Consider the following 13,532-nt stretch of genomic DNA (forward strand, 5'->3'; position numbering starts at 1 on the left):
CTATTGACTATTAATAACTTTGGACAAAATCAAAAGAAACTTGCAACTCAACTTCGACCAAAGACTTGTGACATCACTTTGAGCTTCGATTTGATCTGTGGTTGAATTAGAAATAATGAAAAAATCTCTATGTATTAATAATAATATACAATTATTATAAGAGAAAACGAAATTGTGTATTCTGAATTCAGAATAGTTCACAATACAGCTTGTAAGTTTTATTAGAAATATAAAATTATAACAAAAACTAAAGCATGTGTATTCTTAAATAGTTCACAATACAATTTGACATTTTTATTAGAAATGTGTTACAATATATTAGTAATATAGTAATAGGTTTACAATGAAATCAAGGTTAAAAAAAATCTGTATAAATAATATAAAAAGATAAGAAAAAACTAAAGCACGTGCATTCTTAAAGAAGGTAAGTTAAATATACAGTTTTATTAGAAATATGTTAATACAATAATATAGTAATACGTTTATAATGAAATCAAGGTCAAATTCATCTTGTTAAAAACGTGTGATGATATTTTTACACTTCATACTGATATTATGATTAACTTTACACAACGAACATGTATGTAATCTTTCAATCAAGGAACTGAAGGTATACAATGATCAAATAAACACATTAGAGCTTCTGGTTCATCATTGCAAAATTAATTTAAATGTCTAAACATTTGAAGAAATGGAAATTTTAATAAATAAATATTACTATTACAACTAAAGGTATATTTGTTTGGACAAATATAGTAACAAAAAAAGCTGAAAAGAGTTTAATTTAAGAGCTGATATCTAGCCATTTTCAATGCTTTTCTTGATAATGATTTTGGTTATTATGAAGAAAACAATGGAAAATGTCTAGATATCAGCTCTTAAATTAAACTCTTTTCAGTTATTTTTGTCGTTATCATTATATTTGTCCAAACAAATGTACCTTTAGTTGTACCAGGCATTAAAATGAACAAGAAACTGAAGAAAACAAAGGTCTTATAATTATTTCCATGACTGTAGAATGCTGAGCTTTTATGCTGACCTTACCAAGATGGCGGATTCAAGATGTTGACAACTTCCGGTCGTGCCCCCAGGAAGCTTGTGATGACCTCACATACATGGCGGACTGCTTTTGAAATTTGCAGGAAAAACAATCATCTGATAACACAAGGTAACGACGGCTACAAACAATTTATTCGCATGACTGCAATTATATGTGAGCTAGTCTCGACACCAGCGTTAGCCAATATAATTTTAGAGCATTTTTTACACCAAATCGTCGGATTTTTCAAGTTAAACGCTGTGCAGCTAACGGACGCGTTGTGTTAACAGACGAACAGCTGTTACCTGCTCGCTGTATTGGTGACCTGCCAAGTAGTTTAAGGGTTATATATTGTATTTAAATAAGCAGTTATTTGAGGCCTTTGGTTAGTATTCTCTCTAAGACAAAGGCGATGTTAAGAGCTAGCGTTGTTATAGTAACCTAAATAGTTAAGCTAGCAAAGTAGGTCAGCAGTAATCGTGCTGCCAGCTAACCCTGCATTAGCTTATTCTATCTAACAAAAAGACGATTTGTTACACCCTACCGTTTAACCCTATAAAGCCAAGTGTATCATATTAGATACAGTAATTTTTGAGACCTCTACATCATCAAAAACCTGATGTATACATGTGTTGAAGATAAACAAACTGAGCAACAAATTGCACAAAAATACCAGATGTAGCAAAAATGATATGCAGGTTCCACGAGTGGATCAGTCATTGCTGCATTAAAAAACGTCATATCTGCAGATGTATGATGCTGTGTTATATGGAAAAAATATGTATTTTGCATGATTGAGGAAAAAGGAAAAGTCAAAGTCTTAATAGGTTAAAAATGTTAGGGTTTATATGTTTTTGATAGTTCGAGAAAAACAAACTTTGTGAGCAACAAAATGCACAAAAAGACCTGATGTATCAAATATGATACAAATTAGAATTCATATATGCAATTTATTTATTTCTTAAAATTCGTCAGCAGGTTAATAAGCACTCAGTTTTTACAAAAATTGAATTTTCTGGCAATTATTTCATGGTTCAGGCTTTATAGGGTTAATTGATATGTTTTTGTTTCTGGTTCCCTTTCTTTGATCATGTGAATGTATCATGCATGGCAGTGCACACTTGGTTTGTTTTACTTGCTTATCCTATTTGTGTAGGATGACTCCTGAATCTCTCGCCTAAATCTGAATTTAAATATGTATGTGAGCCAAATGTATGTTTTTTTTTGTTTTGTTTTTGTCATGTATGTGTTCCTGTTTTGTCTTTTGAAAATTTAATAAACACATATTAAAAAAAAAAAAAAAAAAAAAAAAAAGACGATTTGTTGATCTAACCTAAGAAGAAACTCTAAAAAAAAAATGTATACACACAGAAAAAGCCAATGCTGTGACTCCTGTGATTAGCTGGGGGGGGAAATCACTTCCTCATATCCAGTGTTTTGAATGTACAGTCATGGAAAAAATGATTACACCACATTGTTTTCTTCAATTTCTTGTTCATTTTAATGCATGGTACAACTAAAGGTACATTTGTTTGGACAAATATAATGATAACAACAAAAATAGCTATATCAATGCAATGTATTATTATTATCATTAATTTAACACTTTGAGTTTCTATTTAATATGAGGTTATATTAGAAACAAATGAAAAAAATCTGTATAAATAATATTAATAATAATATAAAATGATTATAAGAAAAAATAAAGCATGTGCATTCTTAAAGAAGTTAAAGTTAAATATACAGTATTGCAGTTTTATTAATAATATAGTAATACGTTTACAATGCAATCAAGGTCAAATTCATCTTATTAAAAACGTGTGATGATATTTTTACACTCCATACTGATATTATGATTAACTTTACACAACAAACATGTATGTAATCTTTCATTCAAGGCCAACAAGTAACTGAAGGTATACAATGATCAAATAAACGCATTAGAGCTTCTGGTTCATCAAGAATAATTTAAGTATCTAAACATTTTAAGAAATAGAGATTTTAATACATTTGTTTGGACAAATATAATGATAACAACAAAAATAGCTCATAAGAGTTTAATTTAAGAGCTGATATCTAGACATTTCCCATGGTTTCTTAATAATAACCAAAATCATTATCAAGAAAAAACATGTTAAATGTGTAGGTATCAGCTCTTAAATTAAACTCTTATGAGCTATACTTGTTGTTATCATTATATTTGTCCAAACAAATGTACCTTTAGTTGTACCAGGCATTAAAAATGAATGTGAAATTGACGAAAAAGGGTGGTCTAATAATTTTTTCCATGACTGTAGGTCGTTTTTTTATTTCCTGTTTTCTAAATTAGATTGGGAAAACATAACCAGCGCAATCAGTTAATCAAATGATCCTTTAAGCTAGGGCAGGGCGATATGGACCAAAAGTCATATCACGATATATGTAGGCTGAATATCGATATACGATATATATCCTGATATTTTTATGGCAAAGTGAGAGCAAATGTTCAGTCAAAGTCAAATATGACATGTCACAAGTAGTTTATTTTGAAACTGTTTATTTAAGTGACCATAAATACTGTATAACAACAGGAGTACCTTTTCTTTTTTTTTTTAAATCAAAGCTCCATAAAGTGTACATTTAAATAATAATAATAATAATACATTGTATTTATATAGCGCTTTTCTAAACACTCAAAGACGCTACTTCTTCTATATTTAAATGAAACAATATCTTATATAAATGTATTTATTTCAGAAAAAGATTGGCCTATTTTATTTCATAGGCTTTTTTTATTTGAGAAAGGAATAACAAACATTACAAAATAACTAAATATGACAAACCTTAGTAAGGACAGCATTTATATATAAAGAAAGACATTTTTTTTAACTATATCGATATAACAATGGCATAAGGTTGTAATAGAATATATATCTCTTGACTATCTGACATGTATGCTGCGTGATAAAGATGACACCTTTCATAGAATATGGGACCCTTTTATGTTATACATTGGTATGAATATTTCAACCATATTTACACGAGGATTTACATAGGACTGGATCATGTGCTGGAACATGTGCTTAACTGTCATTTATTTTTGTATCTATATCATTTCTGAATCATCTGTCGATATGTATTTATTTTTTCTCTGTGTCTGTGAGCCGAGTTGTAGTGTAGTATAGCCCAGTGTGGGTTCTTTTTATTTTATTTTATTTTTATATATTCTATTTTATTTGTTTGATTGTTCTTTGTGTTTGTTTGTTTTTCACTGTGTGCTGTGAAAATCAATAAACATACTGTTTAAAAAAAAACCCTATATCGATATATGCAATATGGTCTAATTCCATATGACATTTAAAAATATATTGATATATCTTTTATATCGATGTATCGCCCAGCCCTACTGTCAGCACCGACCTAAACAATCTCTGTCTGTTCTCACCCTGACAGTAGAGACAGTTCTAGAGACGTGACATGGCAGAGATGGAGGAAGACATTGGAGATGTGCCAGCCGGAGAGGATGACAACGACTCGGACAGAGATGAAGATGAGAGACTGTTTGCTTGGATGGTGAATGACGGCATGGATGAGGACGAGGAAGATGATGATGATGATGAGGAGGAAGAGGAGGTGGAGGATCAGCCCCTCGTGGACACTGAAGCGTCTGAATCGTTTGAGTTGGATACTCCGGCTGAGCGCAGCGGTCACATAGCAGTGGTTGATAGAAACATCATATATGTTTGGGGTGGATACAAGGTAAGACAGGCCCTAAACATGATCACTGTGTTTATACGTTCCTGCTGTTTGCTTCTTTATTGAAACTGCATTAATCTCTCCCTCTGTACAAGAATGCTCAAAACCACGGCTTCTTCGACTTGTATCTGCCGAGAAATGAGATCTGGACGTACAACATGGAGTCAGGAGTATGGTAATAGCTGTTATGTTTGAGTTGCATATCATACCTTTGTCATCAGCACTACATGTATGTAGGGCTGGGCGATATGGACCAAAAGTCATACCCCGATATGTTTAGGCTGAATATCGATATACAATATTTATCCCGACATTTTTAACATAAAGTGAGAGCAAATGTTCAGTCAGAGTCAAATATGACATGTCACAAACCGTTTGTAACGCCCGCCAATTCTAGAAATGCCCACAAACGTAATAAAAATCTGCAGCTTTTAATGCAATAATCCCTCAAACGTAAGACATTTTCCACAAACGTAATAGCCACTGCCTACTACAAACATAACACACGATTTCCCAGAAATTTAATAACTGTTGTGTTTGCAGGGACTTTTTACGTTTGTGGGGAAGTGAAAGTCATCAACTTTCAATATTGTAATAACTTCCCACAAATGTAATTACGCAATTAATAATGGTCATTGTGGTTGTTGTTTGTTTGCCTATACACAAACTACTAATACTGACCGTGGGTGCAAAATCCAAAAATCCAGCTGCCATCCGTTGTGTGATAGCGGAGCGGAGAGCCAGCAGCTGGATTTTGCACTTTTACAATGTTGAAAGTTGAAGAATTTCACTTCCCCACAAACGTAATAAGTCCCTGCAAACGTAACAGTTATTACATTTGTGGGAAATCGCGTGTTATGTTTGTAGTAGGCAGCAGCTATTATGTTTGAGGAAAATGTCTTACGTTTGTGGAATTATTGCATTAAAAGCTGCAGATTTTTATTACGTTTGTGGGCATTATTACATTTGCGAGTGTTACACCCGCTTATTTAAGTGAACATAAATACTGTATAACAACAGGAGTACCTTTTTTCGAAAAATCGAAGCTCCATAAAGTGCACATTTAAATAAAAAACGTATCCTAAATAAAAGCTGCAGCTTGCCTGGAGCAAGGATCACAGTGCAAACTTTTCCATATCACATTTAAAAATATACCAATATATCTTTTATATCGATATATCGCCCAGCCCTACATGTTTGTCATTTCCATACAAAATAGACTTAATAAGAACGTTTTACAGGACGAAGCATGTGGCCGGAGGAAACCTGCACACATCGATGTCGGGCAGCTGTGGGGTGTGTGTTGATGGAGTCCTCTACTTATTTGGAGGTCATCACGCCAGGGGAAACACAAACAGGGTACACTTTAACATCCTCCTTATTTTTTTAATGATTTTTTCATGTTTTAATCACAAGACATTGAAGAAGGTCAGCCATCTGTTTGTGATTACATCTCAGAACTGCTGTATTTTGTGCTGTGCTCTGTAGATCTACCGCCTGCCCCTGAGAGCTCCCAGCCTTGTTTGGGAGGAAATGAGGGACCTTAAAGGACTCCCTCCGTCCTGCAAGGACAAGCTCGGCTGCTGGGTTCAGAAGAACAGGTGAGAGATGACTACTGGTCTGTGCACTGAATCTATAGGCAGGATATCGTTTTGGGAAGTTGTCGAGATAACGCTGCAAGGTTAGGCTTTTTAAAAATGTTTTTATTTAAAAAAAAATCAGAGCAGTGAAGCTTAAAGTTGAGGAAGGTTTGATAAAATGCTGCAGTTGCAGACTGAAGTGAGATGAATAGACTTAGATTTTCTTTTATTTGACCAAACAATTCTTGATTGAATTTAATTTTGTGCACACAAATTCCAGTTCAACAGTTAAATTATTTTAAGAAATAGAGATTTTAATAAATAAATACTACTGGTACAACTAAAGGTACTTGTTTGGACAAATATAATGATAACAACAAAAATAGCTGATAAGAGTTTAATTTAAGAGCTGATATCTAGACATTTTCCATGGTTTTCCTGATAATAACCAAAATCATTATCAAGAGGAGGAGGAAAATCACATGATCATGAGAGGTGGGGGAAACCGATACAGCATAGTATCGCAATATTTTGCGTGGTAATGTTATATCTATTCATGGCTGCCAAGTATCGATATTTAGTATTCCGACAGCCGGCGGTATTTTCAACGTTTTTATACTGGAGATACTGGTATCATATGAAACTAGAAGATCTAAGGAATCTATAGGCACCATGTGTGTACATAAAAAAGCTGAGACAAAAAGCCAGATCTGATCATTTCACACAGAACTCCAAAAATGGACTGGACAAAATGATTGGCACCTTTTCAAAATTGTAAGAAATAATTGTTTTTCAAACATGTGATGCTCCTTTAATTTAAACTCACCTGTGTGGAATGATTAGATTTGGCTTTTTTCTCTGCTTGTTTTGTGTTGTTCCAATGCAAACAAAAGAAATAAACATGTGATTACCAAAGCATTTGTCATTGCATTATCTGACAGAAGTGCAGGGGTGCCAATATTTTTGGCCATGACTGTATGTGACATCAGTTTTGGTTCATTCCTATGATGCTTGCTCGTGTCTACGGAGAGCAAGCAACATGATGCTGACTACAGTTTACTTAACAGCTGCCAGTGTCAAAAATTCAACACGTTGTCTTTAATGTGAAACATCTGGCATTATTCAGAACATGTTAATATGTAATTACAGTGTGATCTGAGGTGATTATAACAGAGTTTTGTCTGATATTGTCTCCAGACTTATATTCTTCGGGGGATACGGCTATGCTGCTCAAGGATGTCATCAAGGGACTTTTGAATATGATGAATCATCTTCACTTGTGGTCTGTAAACAAAAATCCTCTTTACGTGATAAAAACGGATTTTAAATGTTACATCTGATCTAACCTACATTTTATTAGTTAATAAACACTAAACATAGCAAGTTATGCTAATAATCTTGTGTCTTTTTCCTGTAAAGACGCTTTATAACATTTAACTTTTTTGTGTGTGCTGCTGCAGTGGGACAGCCCTGGACGAGGCTGGAACAACCACATCCACATCCTGGACCTGGAGACCTCCACCTGGAGCCAGCCCAACACCAGGGTAAACACATGCTCTACCATTTAACCTCAAACAACTCAAGCATACACATTCACGTGCACTCAATGCCCAATAGCCTCATCCTCTGGAACGTCTATTTTATCCATACGTATCATCCTGCAATAATCATCTGTGACTTTTGACAAATGTTGGAATAAACATTTAGTGCGTTTACACGCGCAGTTTAATCGAGCTATGCTTAAAAATCGATATTGGCATCTAATAGGACTTCTGTCCTTGTCCCATATATATGCCAGCAAAAATCCTATTCCATTCGCATTATCTGTGTGTCCTAATCGGAGATGAAGAACTCTGACATAAGTCGGACTAACACGTTTACATGCACTTCAATTGTCCAGTTATAGTCTGATTAAGGCAATAATTCTGTTTTTTTCAAGTGTCATGTAAACGTACTGAATGCTGAAAACCATTAGTCATTATTCATTCTTTTCTGTTGGATTGGCCTTATTTAGGGGAACACCCCATCACCCCGAGCAGCTCATGCTTGTGCCACAGTGGGTAACAGAGGTTATGTGTTTGGGGGACGATACAAGGTAAGGAAATAAAAACTAAGAATTAAAGATGTTTAGCCTCTTAGTTGTAAAGCAATCTTGTCGTATGGTCGATATTTATGGGCTGAAATATGTGCCACCAGAAACTTGAATCATTTATATTTGAATTCGAATTGCTTAACTTAAATAATTGCATTAAAAAACTGAATTTGAATCACGTAATTTGAATTTGTATTGTTCAATTTGAATTGAGTGCAGATTCAGCAAAATAATAAATTCAATTTCAAATTACAATTCAGATTCAGTTCAACAATACAAATTCAAATTATGTGATTCAAATTCAGTTTTTTAATGCAATTATTCAAGTTAAGCAATTCAAATTCAAATATAAATATAAATAATTCAGTTTCTTGCGGCACATATTTCAGCCCATAGATATTACCTACCAGTTCTTTTTAAAAATGATTAACTTCATCTCGCGTCTCCTTTGGTCCACAGAGCTACAGACTAAATGACCTGTACTACATAGACCTGGACACATGGGAGTGGCATGAAATGTAAGTGTTGTTGTTAGGTCATTTTTATTTTATTTAACATGCCTTAAAAGATACATGGATCAGTGACAAATAAGGATTGTCAAATGGTATAACCACAAAAAATGATAAATATTAAATACTTCATCCACCTACATTGTATTTAAGTGGACTTATACAAATAATTACTTAAATTTAAAAAACATCTAATACATTTTTTTTAAATCAAATAACCTTTATTGTCATTATATAGGCAACTATACAGCGAAATTGAGAGTGCCACTGCATAAGGTACATAGTTTTTTTTTTGTCTTATATTTTTTTTATTGGAAATTAGCATTCATAAGCATCAGTACAAGACATAACTTATCCCACAGCTGTTTTCCACATTTTTGTAGTATTTATACATTTACACATTTTGTCAATATTGAGCAGAACATATTCTAAATATAACCATTTTTTTCAAAAAAAATTGACAAATTATGTAAAAATGTGTTCTATACCATAGTGTTGCAATGTAAACGTGGATTGTAGTTTTTCTCATTTTAGTTCACATTTATTTTCCTGTATATGATCAGATTTTTATGGGAAATAAATTACTGGTTACACCACCTGACGCTGCTGTTAGATCACGTCATTGACCTACATGTCTTTCTTCCACTTTTTCCATTTGTGCATACTGGAGCATTCTCTCAAGTGTTTCCTTGCTCTGGTGTTTTTCCCTCTGTCCCTGTTGTAGGAGCGTTCCCCAGCAGGGCCCCGTGGGACGGTCCTGGCACTCCTTCACCCCTGTGTCACCAGACCACATCTTCTTATTTGGAGGATTCACCACGGAAAGAGAAACGTTGAGTGAGTTTGTCACTTACTCCGAAGTAGCTTGCCACCTTTTAAAACGACCGCTAGTCTCACAGAATGATGATGATGTGTTTTTCAGGTGATGCTTGGCTGTACTATGTGAGCAAGAATGAATGGAAGCCTTTCAAACACAGTCACACAGAGAGCCCCAGGTAAAACTCTCGTCTACTGAGAACTCTGATGTTTGTGTTCTTGTTGATTAACTTTCAGTTAAATGACTCTGGGGTTTGATATCTCATCTGGGTCATGGTTCTCATGGGTGTTTAACATTTCTGAAGTTTATGGATTTGAGGGAAGAAAATAGAGGCATTAAAGATTTTTAAAATAAACAAGTAGACATGGGTTATTGAAAGTGCTTGAATTTATAATTATACTTTTTTGATACATGTGGTAGTATAGTTTGTCCAAAAAAAGCAAAAAAAGTACACAATATTATGGGATGTCCAAAAATGACCCCCTAAAATGAAGTTGATTTTTGTCAAAAATGGTCAAATTTTAAAATGGCCAAAAGTGGATAGTTTGTTGGTACATATTAGAGCGTAACATGACCAGAAATGACAGAAAAACATCATATTATGGGTTGTCCAAAAATGACCCCCTCAAAAAAAAGTCATACTATAGTATGTCGATTTTTGTCAAAAATCATCAATTTTTAAAATGCCTAAAAATGATTAAAATGGATCAACTACTGTTTGTTGGTACATATTAGAGCATAATATGGCCAGAATTTACAGAAAAACACCATATTATGGGTTGTCCAAAAATAACCCGGTTTAAAAAAAAGTCATACTATAATGTCGATTTTTGTCAAAAATTGTCAAATTTTAAAATTCCTAAAAATGCTTAAAATGGGTCAACTACACTTTGTTGGTACATATTAGAGCATAATATGGCCAGAAAAAACAGAAAAACACCATATTATGGGATGTCCAAAAATGACTCGTTTTTAAAAAATCATACTATAGTATGTAGATTTTTGTCAAATTTTAAAATGCCTAAAATGCTAGAAATGGTCCAATTACACTCTACAAACTATACATGTAGTAGTATAGTTTGTACAAAAATAGCGAAAAAACATCATATTATGGGATATCCAAAAAGGACTGTTTTTTTTAAAAAGTCATACATCATAGTATCTCGTTTTTGTTGTCAAAAATGGTCAAATTTTAAAATGCCTAAGAATGTTAGAAATGGCCCAATTATACTCTTATAGTTCATTCATTTTTATTTTTTTTAACTAAACATTAGGTTACATTCTGTCTACATGTTTGTTTTCTATTTCAATTTCATCATTGTTTCAACGCCACCTGCCTTGAGAAAGTGTGACATCACATGTGCACTTAACGCAGCACAATTGTCAATTTTTTATGCATTCAAGACTCTTTTCTCTTTTTAATTGTTGCCTGAGGGCTTCTGTAAAAAGCCTGCAGGTTCTCATTATACATTCCTCAGTGTTTCACAGTGATTCACCTTGATCTGTTTGTTGCTGTTTTGGGTCCTCCATGTCCTTAAAAAGTATCTGAATGTTCTGTTTAAGGTGTGTGTTTGTCAGCCAGCACTCTGTATGTCAACAGTTCCTGACGTTGCTGTGTGTGTTTCAGGCTCTGGCACACAGCGTGCTCCGGTCCAGATGGAGAGGTGTTTGTGTTCGGAGGATGTGCCAACAACCTGTTGTCTCATCACAGAGCTGTAAGCTGCACATCATATCTGTTTTTTACAACAACAAAATAAAAGATATATTGTATTAACCTCCTTTTTCTTTTTATTCTGCAGGCTCACAGCAACGAGTTACTGGTTTTCAATGTTCAGCCCAAGTCCCTAGTTCGGTGAGTGTGAACTTATTTCAAACTTGAATCTCAGATTTTCTCCTTTGATTATTTTGTGCTCATAATTGCACAATAAAAACACTGTTTACTGCAGCGTACTCTTAACTTTAACACTTATCTGCTGTACTCTACTGCCCTTACTTTTTAACTACGCAATGTTTGACTTGTGCTTTTTATTATTTTATCTATTTTCTTATCCTGCTGTATCTTATTTTATCTTATTTGTATTTTTATTTCCATTTCCCTGTTTTAATTGACTTGTGTCTTGCTGTTTTTAATGTTTTTGTAAAGCACTTTGAATTACCTTGTGTTGAATTGTGCTATACAAATAAACTTGCCTTGCACATTAGTCCCATTTACCATTTTACCATTTGTCCCCACTCTCCAGTTTCTGTATAGAGACTGTTCTGCAGCACAGGGAGCGCTTGTCGAGTTACTGGGACTGTTTGCCTAAACACCTCCTGCACAGCCTCAAACAGAGGATGGCACGCGTCAACACACTGGGCTCCTAAGAGGAAGCTGTCAATCATGTCCGGAGGATTACAGGAGAACGTGTATGAATGAATGAATGAATGAGTGTTACTCTCAAAGCAGGTAGTCCCATTCGAGCATTAGTTTAATGTGTGTGGACACATTAAAAAAAAAAAAAATCTCAAAGCAATAGCGAACAGCTGTGTAACTGCTGTCTGGCACGCAAAAGGTTCACATCTTGACCATCCTCGAAGCTGTTTATTACCGTTTCTGTTCTTGTCTTTGAGGTGGAACTCCTGCAAAGCCAGTAGAACCTTCAGTGGAGTAGCAGTGCAGCTGCTGCACAGCATATGAGAGGGCAGAAGTCCTGCAATACTTTTTTTGTTCCATTTCTTTTGCTAAGCATCATTTTCCAGGGAGGCTTCTTTTTATTAATAATTCTGAAAAGCTAAAGTAGCCTGGGTTTTTATTTCCATGTTCTAAGATAAATGGATTGCTACTTCTGTGCGGGATTAGAACACTTAATTTGCAGGCATCCAATGACTGCAAGTACAGTGGAAATTTAAAAGTGCTTCTGTGTTTAAAGACTCAAGGGAAATTGTGTTGTTTAATATTTACAAAAATGTTGTTAAAACAAGATGGATAGCTCAGAATATGGACAGAAAAGACCCACTTTTCAGTTGAGTTTTTTCAGGAAGACCACTTAAAAAAAAAACCCTGTGAGGAAAAACCTTGTGTTATTGAGGCTAGTGGAGAAACTTCCATAAACTCCCTTTATATAACAGGCTCCTGATCCTTTAAAACAAACACACATGCCACCTGTTGAAATTGTGGTTTTCACTGGTCTTTCACTCGCCAGCTTAAATTATGAGTTTAATGTCTTAACACTAAATAAATGGAGCAAGTTTGCTTTAACAGTGCAGATATTTTTTTTTTCTTTTCACATCTTTAATACAGATGTTTGCAAATCTTGAATAGTTTGTTCTCACAGACCTAAAACTAGTGCTTTGTTACGCCAGACTATCTCCTCTGAAGCTACAGAAATGTGCATTTTTATTTATATATATATATTAAAATATATATATATATAGTTATTTATATATATTTGTGAGGAAATGTGTGGGTTCTTTATTCTGAAAAAGGCTTTTAAAGCTTTTTTTCAGTTGTCATGAGTGGCTCCTGTAGCATTTTAATTTAATTAATCAATAACTTCAAATCGTGCGAGTGTACTGGATGTTGAGCCACGTTGCACTGAAATGCCTAATGTTAGTCGGGCTTTGTTTGTATTTGCCTGGTTTGCACAATGTTCCCTTGGTGTTTTTTATTGTAGAAAACTATGTAAACTGTTAATTCATACTCAAAAGAATAAACGCATACCATGCATTGAGTTGTGTCCAGCTTTGTTAATTTACATGTTTTAATTTCAAATAAATCGTTGGT

The 13,532-nt window shown here is 34.1% G+C and overlaps 1 protein-coding gene across 1 annotated transcript; it reads left to right on the forward strand.

The window, feature by feature from the left end:
• The first annotated feature begins 1,074 nt into the window (after nt 1-1,074).
• klhdc2 (kelch domain containing 2) lies at nt 1,075-13,479 on the forward strand. Its single transcript, XM_059353053.1, has 14 exons — nt 1,075-1,168; nt 4,472-4,777; nt 4,870-4,949; nt 6,016-6,133; nt 6,263-6,375; nt 7,552-7,636; nt 7,815-7,898; nt 8,369-8,449; nt 8,906-8,964; nt 9,680-9,789; nt 9,875-9,947; nt 11,397-11,484; nt 11,569-11,621; nt 12,010-13,479. Exons 2-14 carry the CDS (start codon nt 4,496-4,498, stop codon nt 12,131-12,133), a joined length of 1,350 nt encoding a protein of 449 aa, XP_059209036.1. The 5' UTR covers nt 1,075-1,168; nt 4,472-4,495; the 3' UTR covers nt 12,134-13,479.
• The last annotated feature ends 53 nt before the right edge of the window (nt 13,480-13,532 follow it).

Source organism: Centropristis striata, chromosome 16, assembly GCF_030273125.1.
Source record: "Centropristis striata isolate RG_2023a ecotype Rhode Island chromosome 16, C.striata_1.0, whole genome shotgun sequence".
Classification (NCBI taxonomy): domain Eukaryota; kingdom Metazoa; phylum Chordata; class Actinopteri; order Perciformes; family Serranidae; genus Centropristis; species Centropristis striata.

What these genes read in the sequence shown, in the direction of transcription:
- klhdc2 (XM_059353053.1), top strand. Translation starts at nt 4,496, where the DNA reads ATGGCAGAGATGGAGGAAGACATTGGAGATGTGCCAGCCGGAGAGGAT. An exon ending in TGTTTGGGGGACGATACAAG is followed by an intron (nt 8,450 to 8,905) that starts GTAAGGAAATAA and finishes TTTGGTCCACAG; the next exon opens with AGCTACAGACTAAATGACCT. An exon ending in CAGCCCAAGTCCCTAGTTCG is followed by an intron (nt 11,622 to 12,009) that starts GTGAGTGTGAAC and finishes CCCACTCTCCAG; the next exon opens with TTTCTGTATAGAGACTGTTC.